A 14822-nucleotide genomic window follows, 5' to 3' on the forward strand; every position below is an offset into this window, starting at 1 on the left:
ATAGAGGGGAACATAATCAAACCTGCACTTTAGAAAGGATAGTCTAACAGCTGAATGGAGGATAGACTGGAGTAGGGAGAGACTTGGAGGAAGGAATGGCATTGAGTAGGCTGGGAGGATAAGGAACTACAGGAGGGTGATGGCAGTGTCAGAAGAAATATTGAAAACATAGAATTGGCAGAACTTTGCAAAAAATTAGATATGAGTGAGAATTCACTACATTTTGATTTTAGGTGCCTGGGAGGATTATAGTACCTTCAACAGTAATAAGAAAGCTAGAAAGAGAAAGCTAGCAGAGTAAAAGATGGTGAATTCTGTTATGGACAAATTGAGTTGAAAATATCTATAACATATTCTGTTTGAAATGACTAATAGGCAGTTGAAGAAGTGAAACTGAAGGTCAGGAGAAAACTTAAAGCTGGATCTTTATAGAGATCTGATAATCATCGGCATTGAGATGATAGTTGAATCTGTGGGATCTAATGAATCATCAAGTGAAATGGTATAGAAGGGGAAAAAAAAGAACCCAGAATTAAATTGAGACATACCTCCAGTTTTGCAGGAATGAAGATCTAACTAAAGGAGCCTGAGAAAGAGCAATTATATAGGGAGACTGAGAACCAATAGAAAGTAGTATCAAGGAAACAGAGCTTTTCTGCTAGAGAAGCGGGTAATTGATAATGTCAAAGAGATCAAGAAGGATGAGGACTGAGAACAAACCACGAGGTTTGGCAATTAAGAGATCATTGGTAACTTTGGAGAGCAATTTCAGAATGAAGGAAGCCAGAACTGCAGAATTAAGAGTGAGAGGAAAGTAGTGGGAGCCTCTGGTGTTGTAGATAGCCTTCTGAAGGAGTTTGGCCATGAAAATGAATAGAAATATAGGATGACATTTAGTGAGGATACATGGATCAAATGAAGGGTTTTTTTTTTTTTTTTTTTTTTTTGAGGATGGAGGAGATATGGACATGTCAGTCGATAGGGATAGATTGAAGATAAGTAAGAGAGTGGGGATAACAAGAGACAATTTTCTGGAGAAGAGAAGGAATAGAATAATGTATGCATATAGAGGGGTTCACCTTGATAAGAAGAAGGGCCACTTTTTCATGAGATGAGTGAAGGTGGAGATAATGGCTGGTGGCATCTGGTAGATCTGAGATGAGGAAGACATGAGAAGAGGGACCTCATAGCAAATGGCCTCAATTTTTCCAGTGAAATATGAAAAAGTTGTCAGTTGAGAAGGGTGAGATGGGAGATTTGAGAAGGATGAAAAGAATTGGTAGAGCTGCTGTGATGAGTAGGATTGGGAAGTATAAAAAGATTGCCTTGCTGCAGTGATAGCCCAATTTAGACTATGTAACATATCTATAGTGAACCCACTTAGTACAGTTTTGTGATTTCCTTCATCTTTGTTCAGTAGGATATGAGTAGGAGTGAAGACAGCAGATGGTGGGAGAAATCCAAGTTTGAGGTTTATATCTGGCAAGATCTCTGATGGGGTAAAGGGACAGAGGACTCAAGAGGAGAGTGTAGTGTTGAACTAGTTTGGCAAGAGATCAGAATGGGAAAAGGAAGAGTGTTTGGGATGATGGCATTATGGTGAGAAGGAAGGACAGGATTTGAGAATGTAAGACAGAGGGATAAGTGAAATAACAAAAGATTATGGTCTGATAAAGGTGAAGGGAAATAACAGGTCAACTTCACTTAAACAAGGCCTTTAACAAGGTAGAAGTCCCCTTGACAAAGATAATTCTTTGACAAAGTATAGTTCCCTTGTTTTGGTATCATTGGTTAATTTTGATAATGAAGTTCCAGGTATTATTGCCCAGTTGACTTTCATTGCTATTGAAGTTAAATGCCTGAATTACTATTTTGGATATAACTTTTAAAAGGAAGAATCGTAGAACATATAAATATTTATAGCTCAATTGGTATACTAACAATGAGGTAATAAATAGGTAATAAGTATGCATGACAATCAGAAGAGTGGAGTTAACCCAGTAGTGCCCAGGGTTATTTCACAAGGGGATTCATACTTTGTCAGAGAATGAATCTTCTCAAGGAGATTTTATCCTTTATTATGAATGTTATGGAGATACATCAATACCAGAACCTTTCTGGCTGACAATCAGGAAGACCTTGTATAGAAAATTTCTTACCTAGCCTTAGGGAATAACTTGGGTATCCTTCTACACTAAGAAACTAAAATATAAATGAATAAATTAATGAAAGAGTGATCATAATTTACATTTGTAGGAAATGGAAGTTTGTAGTCTTCCCTATCAATTGTGCTCTAGCTTAAAATTAGAGCCAGGTGTCCTAACACCAAGTCCAGTGTTTGTTCTACTGTATGTACTATGTTATCTTAAGGTAGAGCTGCAGTGTCTAGTTTTCTGGATTGGCCAAAACAATTATATTCTAATAGCCTTGGGGCCAGTCTAGATTTTAGGCCTGATGGACACCTCAGTTCAACATCTCTTATATTTACCGTATTTTATCCTTCCCTTAACCTTGTTTTAATCCTTGCTAACTTCATCTTGAAATAAAAGAGAACATAGTGCTTAAAAAATTTTTTTTAATGTATTTATTTAATTAAAACTTTTTATTTTCGAAACATAAGCATGGATAATTTTTCAACATTGAACCTTACAAACCCTTATGTTCCAATTTTTCCTTTCCTTCCTCCCATCTTCTCCTTAGCTGGCAAGTAATCCAGTATGTTAAATATATTAAAATATTTTTAATCCAATATATGTATACATATTTGTACAATGATTTTGCTGTACAAGAAAAGTCAGATCAAAAAAGAAAAAAATGAGAAAGAAAACAATATGTAAGCAAAGAACAAGGGAAAGAGTGAAAATGTTAGAACATGGTGCTTTTTAAAGTCTTTGGTACATTTATCATCTACCTTAACTGGCTGGGGTGGCAGAATTAAGCCTCACCTAGGGTGGTCCCTAGGCAGGAAGAGAGGCTGCAGGGAATGATAAAACTGTGCTAGAGGTATTCTTTTGCCTCTATATTGGGCCATCTGCTTTGGTTTTCCTTTACCATGGATTTTCATCCTATTTTGGAGAGGTTGAAGTTCATGGTTTTACACAGACATTGAGACAAAGGCTCCAATCAGTGTTATGCTCTTAGTACAGGGGTCTTAGGTGAGCCTCCTAGAGTTGACATGATGTGACCCCCCTCCATACACCCTCCCCCCTCCCCAGGCACAGTGGGCTGCTCTCGGCACTGGGGCTGGCCCTGGCAGATGTGGTGCATGAGGCCCAAGAGCCTTGTTCCCTGCTATACACCCCTGAAACCTTCCCTCAGATTGACCAGCGTCTCAGTCGCCTGGATGAGCAGTGTGTGGAGGCCCTGCAGGCCCAGGGCTTCCCCAGGTACCGGGGTACAGGGTGGGGCCCAGGGCTGTCCCCAACTTAATAGAAGGGGGCTGCTGTCCCGGTGGGGTGGGAACATGGGAAGGGCCCAATGAGGGCTGGGATGAGGGTGGTCCCATTGCTTGGTCAGCCAAAACTTCTCTTGGGGGCCCAGTCATGTCGCTTCCTGTGCAGCATGTCTCAAGCCCTCCTTCTCCTCCATCCCAGATCCCAAATCTATACTGAGAGGTTTCTGCACCTTCGTTACCAGGGGACAGACTGTGCTATCATGGTTTCTGCTCGGAGACACCCTCCCACCTCGCATTCACCTCGTGAAGGGGATTTTGGGGCAGCCTTCACAGAGAGGTACTGGGTGCTGAAAGGTCAGGGAAGGGGTTCTCTCCTCAAAACTCCTCTTCCTTGACTAACTCCCTCTGGGTGGAATGTAGGTATTTACAGGAGTTTGGCTTCATCATCCCGGATCGGCCAGTTTTAGTGGATGACGTGCGAGTGCGAGGGATGGGCCGGAGCGGCCTTAGACCAGAGTACCCTCCCCAAGCCCAGAACGGACCTCCTCGTGTGGACAGAGTAAGAGTTGCCCAGCGCTTAACAAAGGACAAAGTATTTTTCCTCAACTCTGTGAGATAGTAGATGTAGGAATGCTTTCCAGAGAAATATCCCCTGCATAGAATGAATCTTGTTCCCTCCATGACCATGGTAAGAGTCTCCAAACCAGAAGAGGGGCCCATACAGGATGCAGGCCCAGATTGTGGTCAAAAGTAGGTTTAAATATAATTGGGAAATATTTGACAAAGTAAATAAAAATCCAGTAAAACATAGAGCATTTTAAAACTAAGGGTCCCCAGGGATCCTTATATACAGTTTAATGGTCCCCATTTCTATTTGAGGTTGACTACTACCCTAAACCACCCTACATACATGGGCACTGAAAACTGACCCAAGGTCATAGGCCCCAGAGTTTCCCAGGGGAACAAAGGCTTACATTTGGGATCTATCCAGATAGATATGGAAGGTATCAACATGGTAACTGTTGCCAGAGGAATATGAATCAGAGAGGGAGGTTTCAGCTTACAGGCCTTTTTAATAACTAGAGCTGAACTAGAGGAATGGTTTATTTTGGGGAGTAGTGAATTTCCCTTCTCAGGGAATCCTTAAGCAGAAATCAAATGACTGCTTCATGATATAGCTGATCAGGTTTAGGTTGTGCTGAATGACCTCATATCTAACCCTGGGATTTTATAATTTTGTCTTATCTCCAATCCCAAGATTACCTAGGACAGCATAGGACTTCAATCCAGAAAATCCTTTTCTTCTCACCTATGGGAGGAATTTATACTCTGTTCTCCCTGTTTAGAGTGGAACCTTGAAAGAGCCCTCCCCCTGTGCCTTTTCCTAGGTAACCCAGTGCTATTTTGAGGGAGGGTACCAGGATACTCCTGTGTATCAGCTGGGAGAGTTGGGCCAGGGACACAGACTCCCAGGACCTTGCCTCATCATTGACAGCAACAGGTGAGAGTGATGTTGTGGTTGGAGTTGCTGGTAGGGTGAAGGGAGGGAGTGTAGAAGGGTAGAGGAAAAGAAAATGGGCATCTAAAGAATCTAGAAATATGGGTAAAGGAGAGAATGTATGTGTGATAGGTGACAATGTAATTCATGTTAGTCTTAACCAGAAGCATGTTGGGGGACATGCCTCCAATTATTATATTTTCTGAGGGAGGGCTCTTCCTGAAAATTAGATCAAATTTCTTCCAGTATCTTAAAAGTACCCTTCTTTCTTTTTCTTAGTACAATCTTGGTGGAACCAGGATGCCATGCTGAGGTGACTAAGGCAGGTGATATCCGAATCACTGTGGGAGCACAGTCCCCTACTACTGTTAGCTCCCATCTTGACCCCATCCAACTATCCATCTTCTCCCACCGGTTCATGAGCATTGCTGGTGAGTGACTGTCTCTTTTCCAAACTCTTTCATTTTCCCCAGTCCCTCTCTTTTTCTTTGTCTCCTGCTGGCTATTTATTGTAAACTCACCCCCATTTCTCTGACCCCATTCTTAACATCTCCTGTGACCTTAGCCTCTTAATCTCCTGATAATTTTTGGTTTCCATGCTAATACATTTCCCAGCATGTTTCATTACTCCATGGACATAGGAAAGGTGATGGAGCATTCTTGCAAGCATGATTATGGAGTGATGCATGGTCTCTGTAAGTTTTTCTTGGCTATTGTGTATATGTAACAAAGGAGCAAGTAATCCTTTGTGAATTGTTAATATTTCCCAGAAATATGATTGTTAGAGGAAAAGATATGATAAAATTAGGATTAAAACAATCCTTCTTAGGAGCAACTAAAAAAAATTACTGATAAACTTTGGTTCAGTATTAACCATAGATACTTTATCTTCCTCAATGTACAGTCCACAAAACAGTTAAACACAGAAGATGTAATCAGGAGTAGCCTGAAGCTGTCTTCCTGTACAAGTTGTGGATAGCCTCACTGAGTGAATTGATGACTTATGAGGAGTACCTTTTGGCTGGGACCATTGACATTAAGGATAATATGTTGTTGGAGTATATACGAGTCCTACCCTTGGTCTAGGGTCTAGGGTATCTGAGTCTTTTGAAGATAGAAGAAGTTGACAGAAGGACAGAGAATGGACTTGGGTCCCTGGAAGGTGGGAGTAGGATGAAGCCTGTGTATCTTCACAGCTCCCTAGTGAGCAACTGTAGCTGCTGTGGAAGTCTGTGATAGAACTTAGCTGCTTTAGAGGCGATTGCTGTCGACAAGTGGTAGCAGAACAAAGAAGGAGTTTCTCCAAAGGAGACCCCATGACTTGAAAGATGACTAAAATTGGGAGTATCATAGGACACCTAGCTTCCTGGTCAGAGAGAGGGGAAGTCATCACCCTTCTGGAGGAAAAAGGGAGTAGGCAAGTGGCAAGGGACTGAGCCAGAATGTGGAAAGCAACCTGGACCTTGTCTTCCATTACTGCTATGAGTATATGGACTGTGCAGGTTCAGCTGGAAAGGGAATTGGCTCTCTGTGCTTCAGGGGTGCTTCCAGATCTTAGGGTAGCACCATTAGTGAGGAAGACTAATATGGGTTAAAGGGGACATTACAGAAGATTGCCTGGAAGTGAAGGTTTTACTTTTTTTTTTTTTAAACAATCTCAAATGTAAGAATCCTTTTTAAGAGAACCCTAATTACATTAGAGGAACATGATAAGTCTGAAGGATTATATATGTCTCTAGGGGGAGGGTGGAACTCACCCAAGGAGAGGGATCATCTATTTGTCTTAAATGTATTTCCTTCCAAAGAATTAACATGGTGGTACTTTGAATCTAGAATATTGTATAAGTTCTGAGGACAGGGGTGGGAGAGGAGGGGAGAGAGAACTTACTAGAAAGGGAAGGCGGTAACTATAGGTTTCTTTGAATTTTGCTTTATTTTGTTTTGATGGAAACAGTAGAAGTCTTGCATTTGATTTATAGTTAGCTTATGTGCTTGCATAGAAGCATTATCTTATAGACAGGCTATATTCCATCGTTCTCAAGAAAGTTTTACTGGAGTGGGGAAAAAGTAAATCAATTTTGGGAATTCCAAAGCAAACTTTGGGTTGGAACTTGAAGCAAAGAATGCTTTGTGGGAAGTTCCCTGAAGTGGAATCTAGTCTGTATGAACCCAGAAGTGGGGTTCTGGGCCACAGGTACCTAAAATAACACACAAGTGTGATCATGAGTAACAGTACAGAATGTGCAGCCTTTCCATATGAACACAAATATTTATATAGCAGCTTATATTGTTATGTCTAAGAATTGGAAAGCTATATTGTAACAATAATCAACTGTGAAAATCATAGTAGTAACTTTGATCAATAAAACAATTTATGACAATTCCAAATGACTTCATGATGAAAAAATGCTAACCACTTTCAGAGAGAGAAGTGATAAACTCTGAGTGCAGATTGAAGAATATCTTTTTCACTTTGTTTTTCTTTTGCCTTTTTTTTCTACATGGCTAATATGGACATATATCTTATATGATTTCACATACATATATATATATAGTATATATACACACATATAAATATAAAATGAGTATTGTGTTATATGCTTTTTCAGTGAGTAAGGTAGGGGCTATAGGGAAGGAAAGATAGAATTTTGAATTGGGAAAAAATAATGTGCATCTTTGGCTTTGAGTAGTTTTCTGTTTATTTTATAAGGTGTGTATTTTATAAGAGAATCCCAATATTGAGGTTCTCTATGTTCTTGAACTGAATTTGTGGATTTTTAATGTTGTCTTCATTTAGGTAATGGTAATAGCATATATATATATATATATATATATATATATATATATATATATATATATTTTCTTTTGGTTTTGTTTTATGCAGCCTGTCTCTTTGCAATCTCATTTTCCCTTATTTTTGTCTCTTATATCAGTCTTTCCTTATGATGTAGTAATGTTCCATTATAGCCACATTCTACTGTTTAGCCATTTCCTAAATTGTTGTGCATGTGGTTTGTTTCAGTTAACATTGCAATTACTGCTGTCAATAGTTGCTAATCAGCAAATTTGTGTGTGTGTGTGTGTGTGTGTGTGTGTGTGTGTGTGTAAAGATAGGTAATTTTTTGTTAATAAACTCCTTTGGATAAAAATCCAAGAGTAGGATTTCTGGCTTACAAGGTATGGATAATTTTGTAATTATAGAAGGTAACTCTCAGAAAGTGCCTAGTCAAGGTTATCAAGGTTAAAAAATGAGATTTTTTTCTGTTTTGAAGAAGTCTTGCTAAGAAGATATAAATACTCCTATTGTCAGTGCCTTTCAGACTTTGTATTGGAATCCATAATGACTCCATGATGGGACCCTGGGATGATGAATGAGTAGTCTTGCTTTGGGTATTCTTTGATAGAAAGATCCATTTTGGATAATTGATTGAGTCATAGCTAGTCTTTGGGTAATATTTGAATCATTATATTTGACTTTTGATGTTGAAAAAAGGACAACAGAGGGCAGCTAGGTGGTTCAGTAGATAGAGCACCAGCCCTGAAGTCAGGAGGAGCTGAGTTCAAATCTGGTCTCAGACACTTAACACTTCTTATCTGTGTGACCATGGGCAAATCATTTAACCCCAATTGCCTCAGCAAAAAAACAGAAAGAAAGAAAGAAAGAAAAAAAGAAAAGAAAAGAAGGAAGGAAGGAAGAAAAAGAAAGAAAGAAGGACAACAGATGCAGAGCAAAAAGAGTAAAAATGGAAAAGCTCATAGGGGAGAAGGGACTAAAGTGACCATGGAGACAGCAGCAGCTAGAGTGTCTCTTGGAGTAGTAGAGCAGAAACAGAGATCCATGAGAAAAGGAGAAATTCTAGGGTTAACTCAGGAGAGAAGTGTAGTATTTCCTTTATAATACTAGGTTCTTGGACCAAGTTTTCTTGATACGAGGAAGAGTTTCTGGACTTGGCTGACCAGGTGGAAGAGCTGTAGATCCAAGCAGAAGTCAGAACTAAGGAGTAGTCAGAGACAGCTCCACAGCAGCGAGTAGCAAAATTAGATCATATATACCCAGTGTCAGTGGGCTGGCTAGTCATGTGAACAAACCAGAGGGGTCAGCTATCTAGTGATAGCTGATATCATAGTGGATATTGTGCTGGATCTAGAGCCAGGAAGACCTGAGTTTAAATCTGGCTTCAGACACTCATTACCTGTGTGACCCTGGGCAAGTCACTTAACCTATGTCTGCCTCAGTTTACTCATCTACAAAATGGAGATGATAGTAATAGAACCAATGTCCCAGTGTTATTATGAGATCAAATGATAACAGCACTCAGCCCAGTGCCTGGCACATAGTAGATATTTGACAAATCCTTCCTTCCTCTGTTCTCCAGGTCTAGAAGACTATAATTCCCTCTAGGTAGTTGAATTTACCAAGGTAAAAAGGATTGATTTTCTAGTATATTTTTACCTTTATAGGGAAATCATGGGACTCACTAGAGAGGGAAAAAATTGTCTTGATTGTGATGGATTTGAGTATAAGGCCTTTGTGTTTGTGTTTTGTGTCTAGTAGGACAAAAAGTATACTGTAGTTGAAGTATTAGCCTTATTTTAAAGAGAGGGAAAATGACTGAAGTCCTGGCTAGAAAACTGAAGAACTTAGTAGGAGATTCAAGGTGAATATTTCTTCCAGGTGAAAATGATGGATTGGGAAAGAAAGGACATGGAAGAAGGACAGTTGACTATTTGCATTTTATCAGAGAATGGGACTTAGTATTTTGAACTATGGCTTATGATCCTGGAACCATGTGCTATTATTATCTCCATTTTACAGTTGAGGAAACTGAAGCAGGTAGAAGTTAAATTATTTGCCCAGGATCATACATCTAGTAAGTTTCTGAAGCCAGATTTGAATGTGGGCCTTTCTGATTCTAGCCATGGTTGCTTTATCTACTGAGCCATCTAGTTGTTTCTATGGGAGCAGAGAAAAATTCTATGATGAATTTGTGAAGCAGATTCCTAGGTATAACAAATGTTACATAGGAGGAGCCCTGATAAGGGTGGTTTTGAGTCATCCTCAGGAGTAAATAATATGGCAGATGTTTGGGAACAGTGTCTGTGGCTTTAGGTATCTCATACCAATCTACAGAATATGGCTAATGAACAAAGTATGCTGGGACTTTTAAAATAAAGGGAAATAAAAACTGAAATGAAAATATAGTCATTGAAATATAGCAATGCAAGGGAGATTTATACCTTGTTTTGGTAGAAGGAGTGGTAGATGAGCACCATCTGTTTAGAAAGTATACATACACCCTTATGTAAATCCATGAATCCAAAGAGATTATTTGGGTGAGCATAAAATAAATGAGAAACAAAAATAATAGCATGGAAAGAATATACTACAGATGACATGTCCAGTAGAGGAAATGAGTGATAAGTTATTGACATGAAATTGGTACAAGTGTGGGACAGAATAGGGATAGATGAGTTCAGTTACTGGGTGTCTCATTCCATTAAAAAAAAAAAATAGACATCTGATGAAAACTGTCTTCTTGACAGTTTCACTTCTTAGAACATGGGAAACTTTGGGGAGAAGTGAGCATTCCAACTCACTGTGATACAGGAGAGTAAGTCAGGGCATAGATAGACACATACTTTAGATTTTTGAGAGCAGATTTCAAAGTGCACTGAGAAAGGGTATGTAGGATCCTCTGGCCTAAAATTTTATAGGGGGAGTCAGCCTAGGATGAATGGAAAGCTTAAAGGATGAAATTCCAAAGACTTTAAGAGATAATTCTGATGAAAAGGAAAAGAACTCTAAAGAGACTGATGGATAAAATAGACCTTGTGTCAGGAGACCTGAATTCAAATTCTGCCTCAGACACTTACTATCTGTATAATTTTGGGCAAGTCAATCCCAATGTCTTGAGAGAGAGAGAGTAAAAGAGAAAGAATGAGAAAGAGGAAGAGAGAGAGAGAGAGAGAGAGAGAGAGAGAGAGAGAGAGAGAGAGTGTTATAGGAAACTCATCAAAGAACTTAGAGTATAAAAACATGAACAGAAAAGGTAGGAAACAGATCACGAATATAGTACTATGACATGGTCTTATAAGAATAATGACAAGAAAGTTTAAAGCTCAGATTGTTCTGAACTTAGACTAAGGACTTAAGTTTTGTTTTGTTCTTTATTTTTTGTTTTGAGCTATGTGAGGGAAAAGAGGAGAATGAAAGAAGAGGTAAGACCTTTGTTTGGGTTGGATGGGACAGTGATCATGAATGATGATGATGAGAAAGCCAAGCTGTTCAACTCTTATATTACTTCTGTTTTCTCTGCTAAGGAGAATGATCTTTGGACTGGAAAGAGCAGAACACAAATGGCTAATAGGGAGTTGATATCCAAGAGTTCAAGTCACCAGACCCAGATGAACTACATTCTAAGGTACCAAAAGAATTGGCAGATGTGATTGCTGAGCCACTCACTATCAGTTATGTTTAAAAGATTTTGGAAAATGGGAGAGGTACCACAGGATTGGAGAGGGGCTAATGTTAATCCTAATTTTCAAAAAGGGAAGAATTTGGAATCTGTAAACTCTAGATCAGCGAGCTTCGCTTAGGTTCTGGAAAAAAAATTTAGGATATGTCATTAAAAGGATGGTTAGTAGACATCTAGAAAAGGAAACAGTGATCACAGTGAACTAGCATGGCTTCATCAAGAACAGATCATGCCTGACAAACTTAATTTTCTTTTATGATTATGTTATTATGTGGATAGAGCAGGGGAATGCTGCATAGATAGTTCACCTAGATTTTGGTAAATCAGTTTACAAAATCTTTCATGCAATTCATGTGTAAAAGTTGAGGAGATTTGGACTTTATATAGATAGATTTTGGATCTAGTTAAAGGCTGTACATAAAATGTTGTTATTGGTGGATTGATGTCATCTTGGAAGAAGGTCTCCAGTAAAGGTTCTCAGACATTTGAGCTTATCCCTGTGCTATTTATTAATTAAAAGTAATTTTAAAAAAATGATATGGCATCCATGGTATGCTTGCAAATTTGCAGATGAAAATGAAAAAGGATAACTAACATGTTGGGTGATACTGAAAAGGTATCAACAAATTAGAATTTTGGGCTGAAGCTATTACAGTGAAATTTAATAAGGTTAAATGTAGTCTTATACTTGAGTTAAAAAAATCAACTTTATAAATATAAGCTGGAGGAGCGATGGCTAGATAGTAGTTCATGTAGAAAAATCTCTGGGAGTTTGAGTGGACTACAGAATCTGAATAAGTTAATAGTATGACTTATAGACCAAAAAAATCTAATATGACCTTAGACAGGATTAAGAGGCTTAGTATATAGAAAGAAGGAGGGGCTAGTCTTGCTATAATAAGGTCATAACACATCTAGAGTATTATGTTCAGGTCTTATCCAATTTTAGGAAGAAATTTGATATCCTGTATGCAGAAAAGAGAGTCCAGATTGGTGAAGGGCATTGGGATTATGTTAGATGAGGATTCTTTGAAGGGATTTGGGGTATTTCACCTAGAGAATAAAAGACTTTGGGGAGGTCAAGAGAGTTATATTCAAATAAGTGGATTGGTTTGTTCTGCTTGGTCCTAGAGGGAAGAACTAGAGTTTAGTTGTAGGGAATGCTTATTAAGATTTGGATTACAGAAAAATCTTTCTTACCATTAAGTTATCTCTGATTGAAATGACCTATCTTAGCAGGTAGATATTGGTAGGAGGGGGTAATAGATGATACATTTTTATGGAAATCCATGAACCCAAGAAGATTAATTAGGTGAGAATAAAAAAAATAAAAGAAGTGAGAAACAGAATTAATAACATGGGAGGGATATACTATAGATGATATGTTCTGTAGAGGAGATGAATGATAAGTTTCTGACATGAAATTGACTCAGAAGCAGGGCAGGTAGGGATGGATGGCTTCAGTTACCAAGTGTCGCATTTCATTAAAACAGAGATATCTGATGAAAATTCTCACTTGCTTTCCTGAGTTTGTTCTCAGAAGATAGGGAGCCCTCACTAGAAGTCTTCAAGCACATGTCAAGTAACTTCATGAAGGAATTTATATTGAAGTATAGATTGGCCTATATGCTTCTGGGGTTTCTTCCAACTTCCAAATTTTTTAATTCTGTATCTTGAATTCAAATCAAGTCATGAAGTATTTATTAATTGCCTTCTATGTGCCAGGAATTGTGTTAAGTGATGGGGACAAAAAAAGCAAAAATATTCCTACTCTTAAGGAACTCATAGTCCAATGAAGGAGACAACATATATACAAATGATGCACAGAAAAAGTTGGAGATAATCACAGAGGGAAGGCACTGAGATTAAGGAGGACTAGGAAAGTCGTCTTCTTCTTTTAAAATAATAGCTTTTTATTTTCAAAATATCTGCAAAGATAATTTTCAACATTCATACTTGCAAAACCTTGTGTTCAAAATTTTTCTTCCTCCCTTTCCCCCACTCCCTCCCATAGACAGAAAATAATTCAATATATATATCAGACATGTATTATTCTTCTGTACATATTTCTACATTTATCATACCGCTCAAGAAAAATCAGATCAAAAAGGAAAAAAATGAAAAAGAAAACAAAAAGCAAGCAAACAACAACAAAAAGGTGAAAATACTATGTTGTGATCCACATTCAGTCCCTCTAAGTTCTCTTTCTGAATGCAAATGACTCATAAGTCTATTGTAATTGGCCTGAATCACCTCACTATTGAAAAGAGCCACATAGGAAAACCTTCTTAAAGATGGAATCTTAAAGATGGCTCCAAGGGATCTAGAGATGTCAGGAGGTAAGATGAAGAAGGACAACATTTTAGGCGGGGGAGACAGCCATGGAAAGTGCCTGGAGTCAATACAGAGTGTTTTGTTCAAAGAACACAGCAAGGACAGGAGAGTCACTAGATTGGAGAGTAGATAGATGGAAGGTAGTAAGGTCTAAGGAGATTGAAAGAGTTGAAAGGGAGCAGGTTATAAAAAGCTCTGAATGCCAAACAGAGGCTTCCTCAGAGAGGCAACATTAGAGTTTAAGGTAGTGTCATGGCGAGATCTGATCTTTAGAATGATTTTTTTAGCTAGTTGCATGGAGGATGGACTGGAGTGGAGAGAGACTTGAAGCTAGGAAATCAATTAGCAGGTGATCCAGATAGTCCAGGGTGAGAGATTATGAGAACCTGCACCAGGCTGATAGAGTTAGGAGAAAAGGGGTTATGTATGAGATACTGCAAAGGTAGAATTGACATGACTTGGCTACACCTTTCTCCTCTTTTCCTCCTTGCCTGTTCTCAACCAGTTAAGACTGAGAACCCATTTTAGGATTAAAAGAACAAAAGTTAAAATTCTGGTGGACAAGTGTGAGATCCCTGAAAGCCAAGAAGGATAGATAATTCTTCAAGGAAAGATTGGGTCTGATCAGCAACTACTTAACTGCCCTTTTGTAGAGCTGTGTTTCTGAAAGATTCTGCATCAAGACCATTGTCTACTTTTCCTGTGAAGTTTTCAGATTTCAAAACTAAACCCATTTATTTAATTTCATCCTGACTTGTTTTCTCATTTTTACATTTTCCACTCACTTTTTTTTCATAGTACCTATCATGTATAGGGCAAAATGGGAATGAGGAAGCAGTCCCTGTCCTTGGGAGAAACAGAATGTCCTAAATAAATACCAATTAAACACAAAGTAAAATTATACAAGGTCACTTGAGGTTAGAAAGCTTTAATGATGGGGAAAGGGGGTTAAGACCTATGTAGAAGGTGTTTTAACCTGGGTGTTGAAGGAATTTAAGGGTTCCAATAGTTGGACATTCCAGGAATGATGCACGTCTGGGTTAAAGGTATAGATGCAAAAGAAAGAGAGTAGCAATTAGACCAATTTGGCTTCATGGTAGTAAATATCAGGACTAGGGAA

General features: G+C 38.5%; 1 protein-coding gene across 4 annotated transcripts in view; it reads left to right on the forward strand.

Moving 5' to 3' along the window:
- The window catches only part of OPLAH (5-oxoprolinase, ATP-hydrolysing), a 53339-nt gene that overhangs the window by 25059 nt on the left and 13458 nt on the right, over nucleotides 1–14822 (forward strand). For all 4 annotated transcript variants that reach the window (XM_003760530.4, XM_023496636.2, XM_023496638.2 and 1 more), the window contains exons 12-16: nucleotides 3216–3386; nucleotides 3594–3731; nucleotides 3815–3953; nucleotides 4783–4895; nucleotides 5172–5323. In XM_003760530.4, the coding sequence (XP_003760578.2) occupies nucleotides 3216–3386; nucleotides 3594–3731; nucleotides 3815–3953; nucleotides 4783–4895; nucleotides 5172–5323 (713 nt within the window). The remainder of the gene's footprint in view (nucleotides 1–3215; nucleotides 3387–3593; nucleotides 3732–3814; nucleotides 3954–4782; nucleotides 4896–5171; nucleotides 5324–14822) is intronic.

Source organism: Sarcophilus harrisii, chromosome 1 (assembly GCF_902635505.1).
Source record: "Sarcophilus harrisii chromosome 1, mSarHar1.11, whole genome shotgun sequence".
NCBI classification, from domain to species: domain Eukaryota; kingdom Metazoa; phylum Chordata; class Mammalia; order Dasyuromorphia; family Dasyuridae; genus Sarcophilus; species Sarcophilus harrisii.